This window comes from Gigantopelta aegis, chromosome 4 (assembly GCF_016097555.1).
Source record: "Gigantopelta aegis isolate Gae_Host chromosome 4, Gae_host_genome, whole genome shotgun sequence".
Lineage (NCBI taxonomy): Eukaryota > Metazoa > Mollusca > Gastropoda > Neomphalida > Peltospiridae > Gigantopelta > Gigantopelta aegis.
Window position 1 is genome coordinate 74,150,963 of NC_054702.1, and position 23,888 is coordinate 74,174,850.

Sequence of the window (23,888 nt, forward strand, 5' to 3'; positions counted from 1 at the left end):
CGTTAAATAAAACATTTCTTACTTTTTTCTTTCACACATACTGCACATCATAAAAATTAGTTTTAAGAATGGAGGCATTTTCAATACGACCTGTGTTGGCAATTCCCATATATAAAATAAATGGACAAAATAACCCTAAATAATAATTTATTACAAAATTGACATTAACTTCAATAACAGACCTATATAACAATAACACATATTTTCATTAAAGTATACTCCTGTGCAACCACCATTTTAATAACAAAAAATTATAAACAGCATCACTCCCTTTTGTCAAACACATTATATGATATAAAACCCCAAAAGGTAAAAGCTTTTAGGGGATTTATGATTAACAATGCAGCATGTTCCCTGAACGAAACATAAATGGCAGTAACGTCTATTTTTCGGGGCGGGACATAGCCTAGTGGTAAAGTGCTCGCTTGTGTGTCCGATGCCATATAACCGTAAAATGTGTTGAGTGCATCGTTAAATAAAACATTACTTCTTCCCTGTCTATTTTTAAACATAAAAGTTTCATAAACCATGTAGAAATAAGCAGTTTCAGAATGGTCGAGATGGTTTTGCACATTTAATAAACACCATTTAATGCCACTTACCATTCACCCATCTCACAAGCACAGACTTATTCCATGTCAACTTCTTACCCTTATCTGCAAGTGCATTGTAACAACCGAATGTCACTAATTTTCCATCTGAAAAAGACAAGAGTTCATGGTAAATATTTTCACAAATATACTGACTCATTTAGAAATGCACCACTTAGTTTTCTTACGTATATTTTAAATTTTACAATATTTGATAACAATATCACTTTAAACTTAATATAAACATGTTAAAAAATGCGCCGGAACTTTGCGTCAATTCAACTACGTGCTCATGTAAATCATGATTTGTGCCTGCTGTACTCAAGGAGAGCAAAATAGTTTAGATATGCCATGAAAGAGCCTTTGAACATCGATCTGCAGTGATTTTCCACCTAAACATTCGTAAAATAGAGTAAATGATGCCGCGATTGTCAGAAAACTAATGCAATCAAGCAATGGGATTGCTATAAGGTAGAATTTCCATTCAAGCTGTTGCCAGACAATTGTCATCACTCCACAATAACACAGTTAAATGGAAGGTTCAGGCAAACAGGATTAACCTGTGATTGTCAACATTCTGGGCAACCACGCGATTGATACATCCGGGTGCTTCATTTGCGTAATCGATTCCATCCAGCTATCCAAACAGTTGCAGCTACATGGTCTACAGGGTCCAGTGCATCCACCACAACATGCCATTTAGCTTTTTATTGGCATAGATACTTTTTGTTAAAAATATTATGGTAGTTGGTATGGGTTTAAAAGTTTTAAAAGCATTTAAAATCATTCATTATACATGTGGCCGAGTGCATAAAGCACCCTCACACAAAAACTACAGAAGTTCGATCTCAATTATATTCTTTAATCCATGATGATAACATATAGACAATGTATATGAAAAGGAGAGTTGGCTCCAAACGTCTTTCTCTCTTGCCAGATATTTTCTCTCTCTCTCCGTCTCTCTCTCCGTCTCTCTCTCAGTGAACTATCGTTCACCCCATGCAGTCACACTGATAACATCACACACACCTGACCAATACTGGCAGACCATCACTGTCCTGGGTTCCTTTAGATAACCCCAGTGACAGTGTTTACCATATATTAATGTCCCAAGTGTCTTGGAGGAATTTCCCCAAGTACCTTAAGTCTAAATAAAGAAAAATAAACCTCGGACGCCTTAGTGGTGTTTACGCATGTTTAGTATAATAAAAGATTATGCTGGGTCTTTTAGTTGAATCCCTCACATACAGATACAAAAAAAAGAAGAAAAATGTTTGTTTTGTTTAACAACACCACTAGAGTGCATTGATTCATTAAACATCAGCTATTGGATGTCAAACATATGGTCATTTTGACAGTCAAAGAGATGAAACCCGCTACATTGTTCCATTAGTAGCAAGGGATCTTTTATATGCACCATCCCAGACAGGATAGCACATACCACCACCTTTGATATACCAGTTGTGGTACACTGGCTAGAGTGATTATACAGATACATCAGGGTTTCTATCAGAGGATAAAACGGGTAAAATGCCATCCCCTCAATAAATGTATTTTGGTATAGCGCCATACCCAAAATGTTTTGCAGATTTTATTTCTTTTAATGGACATTTTGACAAAATTAATGATTAATGCAATAGCCATTTGTCCATTATTATCAATCAAGATGAAAGAAAGCGAAATTAAAAATATATATTATTAAGTAATTCCATAGTGCAATACTCCCAATTTTTTTTTTATGACAGAAACCCGGATTACATATAAATATGTGAAATTAACTCCAAATATCATATACAGTTACGGTTTGTTTTTAGCATCATTTGAGCACACTGACCAAATATAAAATTATTATGTGTATGTAACAGTGAATATGCATTTTTCAGGTGCAGATTCAAGGGGGGGGGAGGGGGGGGTCACACGGGCCCCGTGACATCCCCTTTCAAATATTGTCCATTCATATTGCAAAATACATGTAGCTAAAAAATATTATATTGCATTAAAACAAATGCAGTACAAATTTAAAGCTCAGCAAATTGAGCAAACATTTAAATTAGGAAACCCCTTAAAAATATGCTAAATCTACTCTTTTTTCTTGCATATATTTCATAACAAATCATACTCTCGCCAATGTAGACAAAAAGCATTGCCTATTATAAATGATTAAATAATATATATACATGTATATAAATCCCGAGATACATATCAACTTAGAGCTGCATAACCAAAATAAAAAAATGTCTTGTGGAATTAACAATTTTACCTTGTATTACACGTAAATACGCCTATCCCACTCCAAAATAAATATACATCCCAATAATTTTATTTAGCACTACTGGGTTTTTAAAAAATTTATTTATTATTAAAACAGCCAACAAGAATAACCAATAGGCTAAGATGTGACATTACATTTGAATTTAGTCAAACTGTATTGAATCGAAATTTTAAAGCAAGTTTGGCTAATTCAGTGTCTTATTTATGTAATCCCACATAAAAGGTAAGACTATGAAGATAACATTTATGAAAGAAATGATAATTAAATTTTTGCTTCAGATTTTTACTCCATTGACCTTTAATGACCTCTGAAGACCCCACCCCCACACACATTTTTCAAACTTGCCCTCCACCAGAATATGATACTCCACACCATTCTACATGGAATAACTATGGTGGTTGCTTTGTCTCTTTTGGGTAGAATGAAATCCTTTTCTGTCTGTGGAAAAGTGCATGTAAAAGATCTCTTGCTGCATTAGAAAAAATGTAGTAGGATTCCTCTGAAGACTATCAAGTCAAAATTATCAAATGCTTGACATCCAATAGATTATGATTAATAAACTAATGTGTTCTAGTGAGGCGTTAACAAAACAATTTTTAAAAATACCTTGGAGTTGGTCAAGTGTCATGGATTTTGTGCTATCTCCATTTTCATAAAATGATACATGACCCGATAGTGAATTGAACTCAACTTTCTTCATATTCTTCATCAATAAGCTGCCCATATTGTTATTAGTGTAGGAAAAAGATTCAAGTCCATATCCTATGAAATATCAGAACACTAGTTTAATATTCTCAAATGATATAATATATTCATTATATAAGTCAATGTATTTTTAATAAAATCCAATTAATGTGAACCAAAATACACAAATTCTAAGCAACACTTTAAAACCAGGTTAACTGTATCAAGTAAAGTCATCCTTTCTCATGTTAGCATATATTAAATTATACATCTAAATGTCCTTTCATCTATAATGCTTTGGGCATATTTAACACTCCTTTCTTCTTGTGCTTAGATATATCATAACAAATCGGATTAGATTATTTGTCCCCTACCGGTCCGACATGAAGGGACAATATAGGTTTTGTTTCTGTCCGTCCAACCGTCTGTCTGTATGTTTAGTCAAATACATTTTCGAACTGGTTTCATAATGTCTCAAGATATTGAGCTGAACTTCTGTCTATAGCTTTACAATATAGAGTTACAGATGACATTTTGTGTGGACCAGTACGTAGCAGGTTAATACTTTACCCGGTACTCTCAGAATGCTTGTTTGATATGCGTACATAATTATGTTGTTTGATGAATTTCAACATTGGGTTCACTAGAAACTGATTAGTTCAGGCTTAAACCATTCACAATGCCACAGTACATGTATATGAATAAAGTTCTACAGATGTGGTTATCTTCCAGATAATTAAAATATTTACATTATAACACTTTAAGGAATCATGTTAACCTTCTGACTACTGCCATAGGCGTACATGGCTCCCATTTTTGCTGGGGGCAGCCTGGTTTTTGCCAGAATAAAATGAAAATGCCCGAATCTGGATAACGTGGGTTTTTGGGGTTTTTTTCCATATTAGCATTACTTCCAACTTGCTATATAGGGTTGTAAATTAATAACTATGCATTTTTACTTTAATTATAACTAATTTTGCAGTTAGAATGATGGAAATACATGGTAAAAAGGCATCAGGTTTTCACATTTTGCCGTACGCCAGCTACTAAAGTGACATATCTTGTCCGACTTCACCCAAGTCGACATACTGTACACTGTGCATTTCCCAATTTATACTTCCAGCCGTTTTACACATGACACTCACCGGAAATAACAGGAAATAAGATTAACTGAGAGTATGACAGCTTTGGTTTTTAGTTTTTCAATGGAAAATACATGGGAATTTTTTGTTCAAAAAGTGGTTTTCGGCAAGTATTTTTGTTTGACAATAATGGCGGAACCTGTAAGCTGATTGTAAGAGCTAATTTGATAATACATTTGACCATTTTACCAATATTGAAAATTATAAAATATTGAGATATACGAATCGTAGTTCATTCCCAAAAGAAAATTTTAATAAAAACAAATCCCAATTATTGGGAATAATGGACATAAATACTGGATATCTGGCCATAAATGCCCACAAGTAAATGTAAACGAAAAAGCCCACAAAAATTATATTTGCTGATTCAAATATCAACTTAGTGGAGCAGATAACGGCAATTTTGCAGTGAAATTGTGCAAATAATGATACAAATTTAGCACAGTGATGGTCATTGGCATGCTGAACAAATCTGCCCAATAGGCCATTTGAAAATCCAAGATGGCGGCCATTTTTCAAGATGGCCCGCCAAATTGTCCTGTCAAAAATGAGTTTTTATAGAAATGCATGTACGTGGATGATCTGAATGATCATGGCATTATTTTGTATGTTTTCATGTATGTTGGATTAATTTATTATAGTTTCAGAACCCTTAAATTAATATGTTTCTCAGTTTTGGTCGATATAATGTGTTTCTTGAAAATTATTATTATTATTATTATTATTTATACTTGTTCCCCGACTACTACAGCAAAAACATCCTTCCATGGCACCAGTGTGTCCCTCTTCCAGCATCCGAGCCAACTACATTCTGGTGAAGAACGTCAGCCACTCAAATTCAAGGCAGATCTTGTGGTTAAGAAAGTTCCAGAACTTCCTGAGGCTTACACCAACATCCGACCAGCTTATCTTACGAAGAAACTCAATTTAGAGACATGATGTCCCTTGAGCAACAACACCCAGAAATAGCAAGAGAGTTTCACAAGGGGAAGTCCATACGAGAGTTTTCTGCAATGGCCATAGATCAAGCCCATGAACAAAACAATGCAGTCATCAAAGGTGACAGAGGAGCTATTGGGTTGACTGAGGACCCAGAAGCACTTCGAAGGTGGATGGTGGCTGGATCTGAAGTTAGTCGTCTAATCGCTGGATATGAAGCCATGTCAGGTATGAAAGATGCAACTGTCACCAACAGACATCATGAGCAGGCATTGAGCACCCAGAGGTCTTTCCTTGAGAAGGTGGAATCATTGTTTAAAGTATTAAAGGAGATGGGAAATCCTTTCCAAGAAGAGTCAGCAGACCTACTGGTGCTAGACACAAAAAATCTAGCAGATCCAGCTCTTGCTGTAATGTTTGGTACACATCAACAGAGAGGTAGAGAGCAGTTTGAATCATTCATGAAGGGCATGCAAAATAAAGGAAAGTGTGCATTCTATCATCCAATTAGAAAAAACATGGTATTTTTCTTCATAGAAAAGCAGAATTCCAGCAGTTCCAAGGAAAAGGTGCTCAAAGATGACTGTCAGTTGTTCTCACGACCAGAACAGACAGTGTGACTTGCAAGAATTCTTCAAGTATGAGAACCAGTCAGCTCCTGCCTCTCTCAGTGACAACGGCAAACTTCACACGTGCCAGAAGTCGCAGCTGGTTGAAATTCTTCAAGCACAGGTGACTATGCCAGAGAAAGAACCAGAGGGAGACACTATCATCATCGATGGCTCAGCTCTTATCAAAGCCCTTCCTCCACGAAGCCCAAAGACATTTGATGACTATGCCAGAGAAGACATCCTTCTAAAAGTGGAATCTTATGGCACTAAATATGAACGGGTAGACATAGTATTTGATGTGTACAAGAAGTTAAGTCTGAAGATGGAAACCAGATCGAAAAGAAGACAGGGGATCAGAAAAAAGAGTTACAGGAACTAGCAAAACCCCAATGAACTGGAGGAGCTTTCTACGAATGAGAACAAGAAGACTGAGCTGTTTCATTTTCTTGCAGACAAAATGTGTGAATTTCAATTAAGAAGCACAATCATTGTAACAAAAGGAGAAGATGTCGTCAGCAACAAGATGAAGTCTCTAGCTCTTCTGGCTGTGCTGTCATGAGGAAGCAGATACTCGAATATTTGTACATGCCAGGGATGCAACGATTGATGGAAGCAAGTCTCTCATCATCAAAGCCAATGACACTGATGTTGTCGTTGTAGCGGTATCTGTACTTCCATCCCTGCAGAAGCTTGGTCTTAAGGATATGTGGATTGCCTTTGGCCAAGGAGGCAGTACTCGATGGATACCAGTTCATGAAGTAGTTTCTGCAATAGGCCCAGTCAAAACCAGTGGGATCCTATACTTCCATGCTTTAACTGGATGCGACGTCGTGTCTGCTTTCCGTGGAAAGGGAAAGAAATCTGCATGGCTTACATGGGGTGTTTGTGACAAGATTTCCGAAACTTTCACTAAACTTAGCCACTGTCTAACAGAAGTTTCTGATGATGATCTAAAGAAGCTGGAGAAGTTTGTTATTCTCATGTATGACAGATCTAGTGTAGCCACTGGTGTGGATGAAGCAAGGTTGGATCTCTTTGCCCGCAAGCAGAAATCATATGATGCAATCCCACCAACCAGAGATGCCTTAAAGGAACATGCAAAACGTGTGGCCGACCAGGCTGGGATCATCTGGGGTCAGGCTACTATCTCCAACTCAGTGAGTTGCAGCCCTGCTGATTGGGGATGGATGCAGAAAGGAGATACATGGCAGACATGTTGGACAACCCTTCCACCGATTGCAACTAGCTGCCAGGAACTGACCAAGTGCTCGTGTAAGAAAGACTGTACCAAGAAATGCAAATGTTTTAGATCATGGCTCTCCTGCACGGCACTTTGTGGGTGCATGTGTCAGAAATAGAAACATTGGATGTAACAACAAGCAGCTACTGTGTTTAATTTTGTTAATGTTGAAATTACTTGAATACTATTTGTTATTGTAGTTACATGTTACTCAGTAGGCATTCAGTACGAGGACAATCAACTGCAAACTACATTCACACAAAAATTCATGTCAAATAATTTTGACTTTATTGCAATTTTGTTATTATTTTATTACGTCCAGATTTATATGTTAAATGTGTTCGTTTGACTGAAACTGTTACAATTTTTTTTTTTTTTTTTATTTTTAAGTGTGTTTTTTGTTAATCTTTTCAATTAAATTGTAATTTTATGTTACTAAGGGTATTGTAAGGCTGTTGAAACTAGACAAAAATAATCTAGCATTATTAAAAACATACAATTCGACACCAAGATAATTCAGATGGACCTAACACATGCATTTCTATGAGAATTAAATGCCCTTTTTGGCAGGTCAATTTGGCGGCCATCTTGATAAATGGCCACCATCTTGGATTTTCAAATGGCCCATTGGGCAGATTTGTTAAGTATACCCTAGAGAATCACTGCGCAAAATTGTGTGCTTGTATCACAATTTGCACAATTTTTCTGTTATCTGCTCCATGCACTACATGTAACTTCATGTTATGCATTTATAAAGTGAAAATATGTGAGTAAAAGTTATAAATATGTACTACTTCAATGTCGGTTTTGTCAAAAATTAATCCAGTAGTCAGAAGGTTAAACTGTACAGATATTTTAAACAGTAAAGTAACAACAACAAAAATGGAACAGCTATTAATATGTGTATTCGAAAATATCGTTCCATGTCAAATTAACAAGAGGTAAAATGTTGACATCTCACAAATTTCAAGAAAGCACACATTAGTTTTTTTCAAAATTCTGCTCAGAGATACATGTAGTTACTAAGTAATTGGTTAAAATCCAGAGTATTATTTTGCTCCACGTGTATGCTTCTAACAATTATGTACCTGAATTTTTAAGATCAGCGATGGTAGCATTGAGTGCACGGGCAATAACCCATACTGAATCATAACCAGCCGATGCAAATGGTGAACCTGGATGAAGTGTATTGTTGGTTTTCACATTGTAGTCGTCCATGAATTGTTTTAATGTGATGCCGTTGTCATCCCGATAGGTTATGTTTGAATTAATGTACGGGTCAACAGATAAGTAGTCACCAATGGTTGACAGTATTTCATTACCAGTACAGTCAGTATCATTTATGTTCCACCAATTTGCGTTCAGGAAAGATGGCATCACCCAAACAATTCTTGGTCCACTGAATCCGATTTTAAATGCCTTTAAAAACAAAAACAAACAAACAAACAAAAAACAAAAAACAAAAAACACTTTAAATTACAAGTAAGAAAATTGGATTTTCAGCAAAATATTCCACTGCCAGTAATATACATTTAAGGCCCTAGCTAGCTGCTACACGATACGACTGCACTCGGATTGCAACACCAACAAGCATATCGTAACGGGTGGCATGTCATACGGTTGAATCCGCCCGAGTCACTCGTATGAGTCGAAGTTTAGAACTTGTTCTATTTTCATACGATTGAATCGGATGTTTGGGGACGTTGACAAATCATATCGTGGCGCAGATAACGTTGACGTTCTGAGTGTAATGGCGGAAAACTCTGTTCACTTGTCGTCGGGTACAGACCCAACAGCTCATAGAGTTGTATCAGTGGCACAACTCTTTGTTGGGTGTGTCCAGTCATTTATATAAATACAGAGACGTTACGACAGCCGCCTTCTTATCAATACACAACATTGTTTACCATGGTTACAGGAAGGATATTTTTCAATGACGTCACGTTTCATACGATTGACAAGTACCGTGTGGCAACACGTCCGATTCAATCAGTCCGATTGACTCGTGCCAGTGACTCGTACGAGTAACTCGGTCCGATTCTATCATATCGTGTAGTAGGCCCTTGTAAACAAACTGTATTGTTTCACTTAAATATTCAACACATCAGTGCTATAACTGCGACATAGAAGATGCAAGCAATTACATGGGTAAAAACAAGTCTAGCTTCACAGGACGTGATACTACATGTGCTTTCTTTGGAACTGATACCCTGATGTGACCAGTACCTATGCCAAACACCTGTGCCTTTGCCTAACACCCGTGCCTTCAGATCAGATGTTTCACACTTTCAGCTGTTGAAATGCTTCACAGTTATCTTATAAGATAAAACCAGGAACATGTTGGCAATGTTGATCGCGCTTGCAACTACTTCAAGACGTTTGTGATCAAGATTTGTACAAGGGGTTCATATACCAAAGCTAGATGAAACTGCCATCCAATTACCATACTAGAAACAGTGGCAGAGGCATAATATATTTAGTTTTTAAGGTCTTTGTTTGAAGGGGCATTTGTTTGGGTGTGCGTATGCACGTGTCTGCTTGTTATTGTGTGTGGTAGTATTATATGCATACATGTGTGGGAGTGTTTGAAACATTAGCTGGTGGTACAATATCTGCAACATTAGCTATTTTTAGAACCATTTTGGACCATCTCTTGAATGCCTACTATTGACTGAATAGTAAGTACAACATCCCAAACCTTGATTGAAATCAGATCTTTGTGCCAACCAGCCTTGGATGTTTCCTTTAGTAAAATTGAAAAGAGTCAATACCATTCACAATATTCATGAAAATATATACCACATGCATATTTGCAGAATTATCTCGGCGGTGTTTTGATTGGTCAAACTAAAAATCATCTAGAAATTTGCTAACAAAGACTATACCAAGGTTCAGTGACAGTAAGATATAATTTCAATTAGACTGACCTCACATAACACTTCTCTAGCCATTTCTCCAAAAAAAGCAGCGATTATAATTCTTGCATCGGCTTTCTGGAAATAACAATGTGAAATTATTCAAGGCTTTTTTTTCTTCTTTGTTAGCTTAGTGTTATTTCATTTAATTCTATAGACAAAGAAAATAATAAACATAATCTCTGAGATCATTATCATATATTATGTAATTAACTCACCTTTAGATTGAGGACTTGGTGTTTGATGTTTGCAGAGAGATGATACCTTGCAACAATTGTTATGTTTTCCCTTTTCAACATTTCTTCAATATCATCGATCATCTAGCAGTATAAAACAATAGCAATGAACGTAATGTTAAAGTTTGAAACTATCAAAAATGCATATAAATACTATATATACGGGTTCAAGCTAGGCTAGAAAAATAGGGAGAAGTGACTTCTCCATTTACAGGTAGTACTAACCAAATAACTTCCGGCTGGGTCAAAGTTCAAGGTGCACATAACTTTTGACAGAGAAGTAACACCACAAGTCCTGTGATTGGTTATAAATGTGAGTGTGTTGGTTGTAAAAAATAATAGTTTCATCTGGGTAAAACAAATATGCAATTTTATTTCATATAGTACCAATGTGTCAAGTAGCCTTGTGCTTGAAACATGGGGTACCTGTAAAAAAAATTACTCTAATTTTTCACGGAACTAGGGTAGTCATAGACGCTACCCATTATCTCAGAAACGAGCAGCTTGACCCCCAATTTTTTCTGATTCACTTTTAAGTGTGAGGGGTGGTAGTATTTATATCCGTGGTGTTTATGTCGATTGATACGCTGCAGGTAGGAGTTTTAACCACATATGTTACTATTGTCATCTATGGGATTTGATTTGGTAGTATACACCCTATAGCACATATTCAGTGCCCTAATAAAAAATATTATGATTTTGTCATTTTATTTAATTAAATTATACTGGTTGATTAATTAGCTATCACTCGACCATGCAAGTTTACAATGACCTTGACCGTGACAATAATCTCTGTACATAGCTCTGAATGGAGTTTGAATCAAAGTTAGCACTGAGAAAAAGTTGGTTTTGGTCTATAATTCATACTGTAAAGATTTCAATAATTTCTTTTTACATGGTATTTGACTTGCCATATACAACTACTCTTAAATATGGTATTATATATAGGCAACCTGAACTAAGATTTTAATAGCAATTTATGGAAAGTCATCGGTGTAGTACCATTATCTAAGGCAGCAATAATAGAACCGTCTTCTATGTTATATGTAGCTTTCAAAAAGGGTCTTATAGTTGCAAAAACCCTTGCTGATCTTAACAAAGAGGTATTTCTATTGAGGATAATAAATACCTTGGATACCCCTTGTAATACCCCTTGTACCTTATACAAGAACACAGTTACAGCAACTGTCGAAGCAATAGATCCTGCAAATATTAGTCATTGTTTGAAAGAGGTAGCAAGCTGTACATCAGCAGCAGGATTGCCTATTAACAAGTCCAAAATACTGCACGAGTCTCTAAATACTTTATTTGAAAGAAGTATTAAACATCTAGATGAATGTCAAGCAAATGCTGTTGAGAATCTGTTGAAAGATTATGAAGTATTTATACTAACACCAAATGACTTGGGTAAACAAATATAGTTGAGCATAGAATAAATACAGGGCAAGCTCATCCCATAAGACAAAAGGCCAGGCAATTTCCACTTCCAAAATAAAATGAAGTAGAAAAGGAAATAAATAATATGGTAGAAAAAGGAATTGTAGAACCCTCCACTAGCCCTTGGTCAGAAAACTGACAATACAATACAATTCTGTGTTGCATGATTATAGAAAGCTCGATGACGTCACTACAAAAGATAGTCACCCTTTTCCGAGAATAAATGACACATTAGATCAGCTATCTAATTCAAAGTGGTTTTCCACCCTAGATATTAAAGGGGATTTTGGCAAGTTGGTATGGATGAGTATGATAAGGAAAAGACGACTTTTGTTACTTGGGGTTGTGGGTTTTGGCAATTTACAGTAATGCCATTTGGACTTTGTAGTGCACCAGCCACTTTTGAACGACTGATGGAAAGTGTCTTAGCTGGATTATCCATGCAAGCTTGTTTGATATACCTGGATGATGTCATAGTGATGGCACCATTCTTTGAAAAACAATAAGAAAACCTAAGATTAGTTTTTCAAAGATTTAGAAGTGCGAACTTGAAACTGCATGAATCCAAGAAATGCAATCTTTTTGTGAAAGAAGTGGCATTCTTGGGATATATTGTAAATGAGAATGGAATATCCACTGGCCATAGCAAGGTAACAGCAGTAAAAGATTGGCCTATTACTAGAAATGTGAAAGAAATCAGAAGTTTTCTTGGACTTTGCTCCTACTATAGGAGATTTGTTAGAAACTTTGCTGATATAGCTAGACCATTGCACAGACTCACAGAACATATAGCTGTCCATATGAGTGGACAGATAAATGTCAAACAGCATTTGAGACATTAAAATTAGCTCTGATTAGTGCACCAATTCTGGCAGCTAGGAGTTCACTTATTATTAAGATCTTGTTGGTTTTGTTTTGTTTAATTTCGTGCATTGCAGGTAATGATTGCAAAATTTATTTTACACTGTCGTCATTTTCATCTTGTACAGAAAAAATAATAGGTGCGTTGTCCAATAATTCTATGATGTGTATCATGTTTATATATGTTGATATCACAGTAAATGTATACACCAACAAAAAATAAATTTAGTAAAGCAGGTTTTGTTTTCGTTAATAGCATAGCGACGTTTCTACTTTCTGTTTCATGATACTGCCATGTGATTTAAAGCCAAGGACATTGACCTTGGTAGAGTCAGAATTTTGTAGTACATGTAATCAGTTGATGGGCACCTGAAACAAACAAACACCTATTTAATTTCAACTCAGTAATTCAAATTTACCAGTGTAAAGCATGTATATTTTAAAATTAAATTTACATTAGGGTGGTTTTGTTTGGGGGGGGGGGGGGGTGTTATGGCTTGCTATGATTTGAGTTAGTAGTATAACAAATGACGTGTCAACTACAGTACACCGACAATGAAAGTTAATCCTGTTTGTAAAACTATATATTTATAAAAAATGTACTAAGATATATTTCGGTAGAAAACAATAGATGTTGACATTTTCTCTGTTATGATATTATTTTTTTTTTTAAATAAGAGAATTTGCAGGTACGTAACATGTATATTATGATATCATGATAAATGTGATAACCCTGTGCCATGTGGTGGTTACACTTTTACATTCAGTTCACAGGGTTGTGTCCATGGAAAAATCATATCAATCTGCGATGTAAACTAAAATTATTGTTCTTGTTTTAAATAAAACAGAATAAGCACAAAGAAATCGGTTTCAATTCCTTATTCATAAATAGTCATGATCATGATTCAGAATGTTAATGCAACATGAAATGCATATAATATATAAGAAATCGTTAAAATGTTGTGTTCAAGGTGTTTCTTTTTCTTGTGTAAACTGCAATATGGCCCATGTATATTCCTTAATCTTTGAGAAGAACCATCATATTAGTTAAATTAGGATATTTATTTTGAAAACACCAAACATTAACCCTTAAGATATTTAATTTAGAAATTATTACTGGTCAAACTTAATCATGTTCATATGGGTGCAACTCCTCTCGGTCTCTTGCCTTTAATTCTGATTATTTTGAGAGGTGCCATTTTCCCTTTTTCTGCATTGTGAAGAGTGTGATTTCCACCCCCCTTGTAAGCATTTTGAGGAGTGCAATTTTTAGCTCTCCTGGGTTTTTCAAAAATAAAGGTCTGCCATGGTACGCTAATTAGGTGGCTATTAAATTTTAGGAATCCAGAAGGACAAATGGCAAGATGGCTTGAGGTCCTATCAATATATGATAAGGAGATTGAATACAGAGCCGGCAGAGTTCACTCCAATGCTTATGCACTGTCGAGAAGACTGTGTATTGTTACAAACTGTTTACACTGTGAACAATTAGATTTGAAAGATGTGAAACGTCAGGAATGTGTTGAACACTATGACCATTAATTGTACCAAAGAGTTGAATTGTAGGACACATGTTAAGTGGGTGTATGGATCTCGGACTACTGCAACGTCTGGTAAGATGTACCTGGTGAGAGCAGTAGTCAGGTAATTTCACTTGAACAAATGCACCAGATCCAGATGGAAGACCCAACTATTGCACCTTTTATTAGGTGGAAAGAGGTCGGTCGACGACCTGAGTGGTCTGGAATTGCCAGTAAGTGTAAACCAGTAAAGCATTACTAGGCAAAATGGGATTCCTTAACTTTAGAGAAAGGAACCTTGTTTTGAAAATGGGAAAACAATAAGGAAGTCATGTTGATTTGAAGGTGGTGTTGCCTAAATCACTGAGAAATTTCGTACTCGGTGAACTTCATGGAGCACCAACTGCAGGAAATTTAGGTATGACAAAAACTAGGATGTGTTAGGCAGAGATACTTTTGGTATGGTTTAAAGAAAGATGTTACTCACTGGTGTAAGATTTGAAATTTGTGGTTCCAAAAAAGGGTTCCGCCCTAAACCTAAGGCGCACCAATGGAAAGACTTGCTATTGATGTAATGGGTCTTTAAGCTTGTTCAAATAATGGGAATCGTTACCTTTTAGTGATTGGTGATTATTTCACCAAATGGTTTGAGGCCATACCCATCAAAGATCAAGAAGCTGTTACTATAGTACAGGCATTAATAGATAGATTTTTATCTGTTTTTGGTGTCCCAAGATGATCCATTCTGATCAGGGAACCAATTTTAAATCAACAGTTTTTAAGGAGGTATGTCGATTGTTAGGAATTGACAAGACCAGGGCAACACCATGTAGACTGCAGTTAGATGGAATGGTCGAGAGATGTAACCAAACCATCAAAAACATGTTATCTGCATTTGTGTCAGATCATCAGTGAGATTGGGATACATTTGTTCCATTTGTAATGATGGCCTATAGATCATCTATCAATGAAACAACTGGTCAGACGCCATCAGCGATGTTAGGGCGTGAAATACAGTTGCCGATAGATTTGCTCTTTGATATCCCAGATATCGACCATCACAATCAGTATCAGTCTAACTGCTTATGAGCTGTCCAACAAACTAGAATACATTCACCAGTTAGCTAGGGAAAACATTAAAATGGCTAGTGATTGAATGAAAAAGGGTTATGATCACAATATTAAGAAATACAAGTACTCCCCTGGAGATTGTGTATGCATGGTTGTACAATCCACAAGGTAGTTAGGATATGTCTAAAATTACAAAGACCATGGCATGGTCCATTTGTTGTTATATACATAAATGAAATGATGTAACGTACTGAATCCAAGAGGGTCCACGGTCAAAACCAAAAGTAATTCACTATGATCATATAGTGGTGAAAACAAACCTCAATGGTTCAAATAAACAATTATTGGTGTATATATAAACCATATAATCATTTTAGAACCTTCAAAAGAGAATCACTTTATAGTTCAATGTTGTATATTCTGTAGATATAGTTTAGCAATGATAACACCACCTGTATGATTAGGTTTCTACTAGCCAACTCACTGTCCTTTGTTCCTGGAGATGAATTATTATCATAGTATTATTTTGGGGGGTTTTTTGGTGTTTTTTTTACATTTCAGGATGGAAGTTTGAGATGCAAATTATGCGATGATATAGCAGAAAGACATATCCTTGAACAACATTCTGGATATGCTTGGAAGTGTAGAGGTTGTCAAAAGATATAGTCCAGAAAGAGCGGCCATAACTACAAACTTTGTCCAAGGAGAGAGCTAGTTTTGTTTGAAAGGTCAACCAGGGCTGTAGACCCGCATTGTGAGGAACGATTTGAGGAGTACAGAAAGAATATTTTGCCTTCCGTATTAGTGAGTTTGAATTGTAGTCGATCATTGCCGACTCTCAGAACCCTCCAATCGAGAATGAACCAAAAGGAATCAAAGGAACGAAGATCCTATCACCTCTAAGAAGAAGACCACAATCACCTCATTCTAGATCGCCTATAAGGGTACCTGTGCGATCTCCTGTAATGTCACCAGTGCAACCATCTGTATGAGTACCAGTGCGATCACCTGCAAGGTCACCTAGCTGTGCAATCATATGTGAGGTCACCTGTGTGATCATCTGTGAGGTCACCTGTACGACCACCTGCGAGGTCACCTGTATGATCACCTGCACGCTCATCGATAAGGAGTCCCTGTGTGTCGTCATCATCATTGTCATCGAAGGCCGCCCTTAGCGCACCTCCCGAATCAGACCCAGAAGAATCCAACAAAAATGGTGAGGAAACTGCTACTGTCAATAATGATGTCCTTGACATTCTCATTCGACAAAGGCAAATTGAGGAGCAAAAGATCTGCATCAATGTTGGTGGATCAAAAGACTATTTGTTTATAGATAAGGATCCAGCACATTTTCGCCATGTAATAAACTATTACAGGAATGGTGCATGCTTTCCCTCAATGCTGCCAAGGGACTATCGCTTCCTGAAGGAACTGGCACTAGAAGCGACCTGTTATCGCCTTCCAGGGCTACTGAGCATCTTAAATGCTAAACTGGCCTTGTTTGTTCAAGAAAAAGTGGAAGTGTGAATTAAGCTGGCTAGCTTCTTAAATGATTAATTCCAGTTATGGTTAATCTACACTTAACATTCATCCTTTTATATTGTGGAGAGAGAGAGAGAGAGAGAGAGAGAGAGAGAGAGAGAGAGAGAGAGAGAGAGAGAGAGAGAGAGAGAGAGAGAGAGAGAGAGAGAGAGAGAGAAGAAACATTGTAATAACTATCAGCTAGTTTTCTCACGTAGACGGTTGTTTCCTGCGAGACCGAGCGATGGTATCAAAATATACTAAAGTTATAATGTAACGGTATTAGCAACTGACAGTGCCACTATGACTTGTTTCACTGCGTTGTTGTTTTTTGGAGGTTGAATTTTCTTGTTATTTTATTTTATCTGAGAGACAGACATTGCTATTGTTAGTACATGTATCGTGCTATGTGCTCTCCTTTTAGGGACCAAATCCATAATTAAGGTGGGGGCATTGTAACAAATACATAATTGTTCCACCTAAGCCTTTATAACAAAACTAATATTGTTTTATTAATAAGATAAATATCAGATTTGATTTAGTTTTGATACATAAACAAACACCGAACTAACACTGGATAGAAGTACACTGTGTTATTGAGTCTAAAAGGGTGCCAGTATGACGTCTTTAGTATGACGTCAACATAATGACGTCATGTTGATGACGTGATCAGCGGACGATCTTTAAATATCTTTAACGCCAGTTGCTTGAATATCCGCTGACTAGGAAAGACGTGTTGTCATTTTCAGTTGGAAAAGAAGCAATTCAATAAAACTATGAGTAGGTCGAGATTGCAGGAGAAAGTTAGTATAAAAATATATTAAAAGATATAATCCCTGGGCTTAAATATTATTTTATAGGTAGAAATTGTATAATTTTTAGTAAATACGCTAATAAATTGTAATTTCTTAACCGTCAACAATCATTTCTACATTGAACAAGGTTTTTTCTTTTAGATGAATAGTATTTGGTAATAGTAATATAGGATTATTTATTATGTTACTAATATAGTTTTATTCTGAAATCTAGCAATCTGACGGGAAAATGTTTATATTCATGCCAGAGTTTTTGGTCTACCACCAGATCTGGCCTACAGTTATTGAAGCAGAAATTAGATTTGTTACCACCAGACCTGGCCAATAGTGGTTTAGTTCACCACGTACCAGATCTGGCGAATACAGTTAGTTGTGTAGTTCACCACCAGAACTGACGAATAATTGTATAGTTTACCACCAGAACTGGCATATGGTTATTAGAGCAGAAGTTAGATTTGTCACCACCAGATTCAGCGAACACTATTGTTTAGTTCACCACCAGAACTGGCGGATAATTGTAGTTTATCACCAGATCTGGCGAATAGTAGTTTACTACCAGATCTGGCGTACACATGTATTTATTGGAGCAGAAGTTAGATTTGTCACCACCAGATCTGGCGAACACTGTTGTTTAGTTCACCACCAGAACTGGCGAATAACTGTGTAGTTTACCACCAGATCTGGCAAATAGTAGTTTAAATTACCACCAGATCTAGCGTATAGTTATTGGAGCAGAATTTAGATTTGTCACCACCCGATCTGGCGAACACTGTTGTTTAGTCACCACAAGATCTGGTGTATAGTTTAAAAGTTTACCAGGATTTAGAGTTTACTTAGTAACCTTCACTAGCAATTTACTAACATAAATAAAGCAAGGACAAACTTATGAATTTAGAAAAAGCTTTAGTTAAATAAAGTCAAAACAAGGACACACTTGAGAACTAAGTTTGTTTGTACTCCTGTGTAATGTTCTGCGGGACAAGAACTTTCATAGCATCCAGAAGGTCAGATTCATGAAATCTATTAAGTAGGTTTTCAACAATCTTTTTGATGTATGGTGGGGCTATTGTTTTAAAAATGTCCTTTTGCTGGGTGTGGTATCTGACATGCACCTCAGACACTGTACCTTCATTGTTATCCTCCAAAAACCCTTCAAACCCTTCTATGTTCTTTTTCACGTTGTCCTTGACTGTTTTGCTCACACATTCTGCCACTGAGCAAGTGTACAAAACCTTGTCATCAACTTGTTCAACACATTTGTACAGTTTATCCACAAAGTTTCCATCACACTCGCACAAATCAGTCAGTGATTCACATGTACTTTGCACCATTGATTTTATTGTGCTGTACGTAATTTATCATTTCCCTTTGAAAGACTTTACTTAGTCATCCAAGGAATGGGAGCACATCCATTAACAGGTGAGTAATTATGGCTATGAAATTGCACTGCACAACTTCAGAATGTAGACCTTTTGCCACAGGATTTTTAACTCCTTCAGCTAGCAGAGCCTCACACAAGGCTGGATATGTTCTATAGATCACTTCAACAGCTTTTTCTAAGCTAAGCCACCTAACAGAATGAACTTCTGCATACTTCAACTGTGGAAGATTGAGTATGTTTTTAATAGCACAGAGTTTATTGCATCGGAATGTTCGAAACTGTTCGAGAATACTCTTGAAGTTGTGGTATTGATTTGGCCGCCTGTGATGCTGCTAATGCACACTAATGAACTGCACAATGAACTACAACTAATGATGGGCAGTGTTCACGCAACCTGACAACACCACCATTTTCCGCCCAGTCATCACACTTATGTAACCATGTGGGATTTATTGTTTTAATGATTTTAGTATGCACAAAACACATGCACCTAAACCTCTGGCTAGGAGCTGTAGGGACATGCATTTACCTGTCTAAACCTCTGACTTCTGACCAGGGACAGTGACGATCAACCAATAGACTGGCCAGCTGTGTTTGACCCAGTTGGTGGCTATTCACTGTCACTCACCTGACATTCTTTCACATGACACGAACTGCACAAGCTAGCCACTCTCTATCTGAATTTAATCTTCACTGGGATACATGTAATTGACGATTTTGATGATACCGCCCTAAAGCACACAGCTGAAGGGCTTGACTGACTATATATACCACTATTCTCTGGAATAAAGAACCCTGTTAAACTCTCTTCACCGAGTCCAGTTATCTGTTCGGGGGGAAGTAACACTTACACCATCTGTAATTTAGAAATGTCCAAATCTTTACCTTTAAGTTCTGTCAGAACTTTAGAAACAATGACATTTGCATGAGCTGAACCTTTAATGATTTCCACATTTGATAACAGAGAACTAGACAGATAATTTTCACTGAAATACTGCATATATATCAAAAGTCATTTACTGTTAGCCTGGTCAATACTTTCATCTATCATAAGGGAAAATAATTCAGCATCATGCACTTTCTGTATCGTATCATCAAAACTATCACACTAGCAATTGCAGACTGGAACTTAGTAATGCTATGTTGTTGGAAAATGTAAAAGAATTATTCCTTTTTTAGATTAACTCCAAGAACATCTACCAAGTTAACAATGAGAAAATTCATCTTTGGGGAGCTCTCTCTTTCCAAGATAGTATGTGCACTTCAAAAACCCAACAATATTGAATGTACGACGTCGCCTGTGATTAATAATTTTGGCAGGATTGTCATGGCCTCTGGCACATATGCAGTGTTAATTTCAGAATCTCTGCATATAGTGTACAGTGCCACTTTCCATTATCATCAAGCTTATACCAGTTGAAAGAATTCTGATTTAAATCTTTGGAAAACTTTTTTTTAGGTGTAGAATCATTTTCATCCAATTCTTGTTTTCACTTTGATCCAGGTTTTACAATACCACTTCCACTTGAACCAAGCCAACTTTGTAAAGACATAATCAAGCCATTGCCACGAACATAAAATTAAACATTTACATCGATATTCTGTTTCTAATAAAACAGCGTCTTTAATTAAATATTTTATACGGACTCATGCAATAAGTTGTAAAATTATTTAACAACATTTTTATTCTGATGTTTGTTTACGATTACTTGCAGTCTACTACCTCGGACCCCTACTTGCGTAGGTTAATTTGTAAATTGTAATCATTACTGTACATGTAATTATGTACAGTCATATATCATGTCCATCTCAATTAATTTAATTTATGTACAAGTTTACAAGAACTGTGTTTATTGTCAATCTCTAATCACAACAGTAAAACAATGCATTTTTGCAGCTATTCATACAGTTGGTCACATGATCTCCTTCCACGTGACCAGCTAGTGATAGGCAGCTAGCCGTCTCTGTAGTAGCCTACTTGGTCGTAGACACAAAGTCTGTATTAATTAACTGAATGGCGTAAGGAGATTTGTGTTTAATGTCATTTAAAAATTCCAATGACGCTCCCAGAGAAACAAAGAAGGCCTATTACCGGTAATGATCTTTACACTGCAGCTTCTTTGTGGTTGAAATTACGTCACCCCCATGGCTTGCGTGAACTTTGTATATATAGTTGACACAAGTTTTGTTTACTACTACTGCTTTTTAAAATGTTGTGTGTTGCAATGAGGGGAGGGCTAATAACAATAATTACTACTGCTACTTCTATCATTCAAAAGTCATAGAATGAAGAAAAAGAACAACTTTTACATAAATCTGAATGATTTGACATTAATTAACCAACAAGTAAAGTAAAGTTTGTTTTTTATTTAACGACACCACTAGAGCACATTTTTTATCTTATCATCGGCTATTGGATGTCAAACATGGTCATTCTGACACTGGTTTTTAGAGGAAACCTGCACTTGCCACAGGCTACTCTTTTACGACAGGCAGTAAGGAATCTTTTATTTGCGCTTCCCACAGGCAGGATAGCACAAACCATGGCCTTTGTTAAACCAGTTATGGAACACTGGTCGGTGCAAGTGGTTTACACCTACCCACTGAGCCTTGCAGAGCACTCACTCAGGGTTTGGAGTCGGTATCTGGAGTAAAAATCCCATGCCTCGACTGGGATCCGAACCCAGTACCTACCAGCCTGTAGACCGATGGTCTAACCACGATGCCGGTAAATTAACCAACAAAAACAAAAACAAATATAGCCGCAAACAACAATGATAGTTTCCGAACTTAAAATTGACCATCATCTACATTAGGAAGTATTAATTTGACATCTTCCCACAAAACTGGCCATACTGAAAAACATATACATGTATATCAGGGGTGGGGAAAAGCCCTTTTTTCCCGGTCTGGGACCGATTCTCGATCTCTGAGACCGAAATTATTTTTCAAAAACGTGCATTTGCCGGTCCCACTTTTGTCATTCTTGTCGGTCCGAAGCACCTGTCCATTTCTATTATAGGAACAAATTCCTATCCGCCAATTGGATCGGCCTGCCCAGACATTGGCATCTTGTGCATGATTTAAAATAATAATAAATAAATAAATAGTGGTCAAAATTGACTGGTGTTTCTGACGTCTGTGATTTTAAAGTCTGCCATAAGTCGGAGCTACAATCAATCTACTGCCACTAGGCTAGACTTTTGTCAAAGCCGCTGTGCTGGTCACGAGATAAAACAGACGTTAACAATAGCATCATTCTTGGTGAGAAAGCTACCAAGGTATTACAATCCAATTAAAACAAAGGACCCAGTTTGCAACTGGTCACAATCAACACATGTTAACGCCTGTGTACGGAGCTCTGTCGGGTCGAGTGTCAGAGTCCGAGGCAAGAGGCTTTTGTGAAATACAAACTGCTTGAAATAGCATAAAATATACTGAAATAATCTATAAATGTGTTTCTTGTTGACTGTTCAATGTAGTGTATCAAATAATTATAAAGGACTTTAAAATTAAAAAAAAGGTTTACACCTCTTTTTTTTTTAAAAGTGGGAGTGAGTTGGAATAGCTAAACCGGCTATCTTTAGAGCCAGGAGAGATCAAATGTCATCCAATCGGCGACAACGTTATTAACTGCTTTGTTTAAACGTGTGCCAGCTCAAGTTGTCAAACGCTCCAACGGTGTTATTGTTTATTAATTTTCAGGACAGTACTGAATACTGGTACTTTTTATACATATATGGGAGTTAAAATGCATAACTTTTATTCCTTTTTTATATTATTTATTCCATTATGTAAAATAAATATAATAAAAAAAAATTCGCTGATGTGATCAAAATTTTGTTTTTCTTTCATGTTTTGATGTTTATCGTTTCGCGTTCATGATTCAAGATAAAAATATACAAATGCCACTATGATTTTGTTTTTAGAACACTATTTCGCAAATATTACCTTTTAAATGATTTTATAATTTTTATTTGTATTCCTTTCTTCTTATCCCTCTACCCCCCTCCCCCCGGTAGTGATGACATCAACGTGGGACCGATTGACAATTTTATTTTTCCCCACCCCTGATGTATATATAGCCACACATTTTTGTCACAGAAATCCATACTGTTGCATGCACTCCACTTTGATTGGTGAACGGTGGCCACCTTGTTTTAGATATGCCAATAGTCTTTATATAGTGCATTCGAATGCGCTGTCCCATCTTACTATTTCTACCAAGCTTTGCTTAGAATGCCTCATTTGTGTTGGAGATATGCTTGTTCAAGTGAAATTAAAAATCCAAAATGGCCATCACATGAAAAATACCTTTAGAAGAAACGTGATTTGCCCATTAAATATATGCGTGTCATATACTGATTTTACAAAACGAGTGTCAGGATTTGTGTACTGCCCTTGTGAAAACGAGGGTAATACACGAATCCTGACATGAGTTTCGTAAAATAAGTCTGACTCACATGCAAGTGTAATAATTTCTTTATTATTCATGATTATTGTTATCTTTTTATAAAAAACAAGGACCATTTCAAAATATTCCAACCACAACATGAATGACTAGCTATAGGGGAGCAACATCATTGTCAATAATATTATACTTGTTATTGCACATGTGCTTCATATGTTGTTGTTTTTTCAAAACTAGGTTAT

General features: G+C 36.4%; 1 protein-coding gene across 2 annotated transcripts in view; it reads right to left on the reverse strand.

Moving 5' to 3' along the window:
* LOC121371079 (gamma-aminobutyric acid type B receptor subunit 1-like) overlaps positions 1–23,888 on the reverse strand; it is a 107,656-nt gene that overhangs the window by 52,758 nt on the left and 31,010 nt on the right. For both annotated transcript variants that reach the window (XM_041496711.1, XM_041496712.1), the window contains exons 5-9: positions 10,612–10,713; positions 10,406–10,471; positions 8,567–8,897; positions 3,469–3,624; positions 603–698 (exon numbers count right to left, since the gene is read on the reverse strand). In XM_041496711.1, coding sequence (XP_041352645.1) covers positions 603–698; positions 3,469–3,624; positions 8,567–8,897; positions 10,406–10,471; positions 10,612–10,713 — 751 coding nt within the window. The remainder of the gene's footprint in view (positions 1–602; positions 699–3,468; positions 3,625–8,566; positions 8,898–10,405; positions 10,472–10,611; positions 10,714–23,888) is intronic.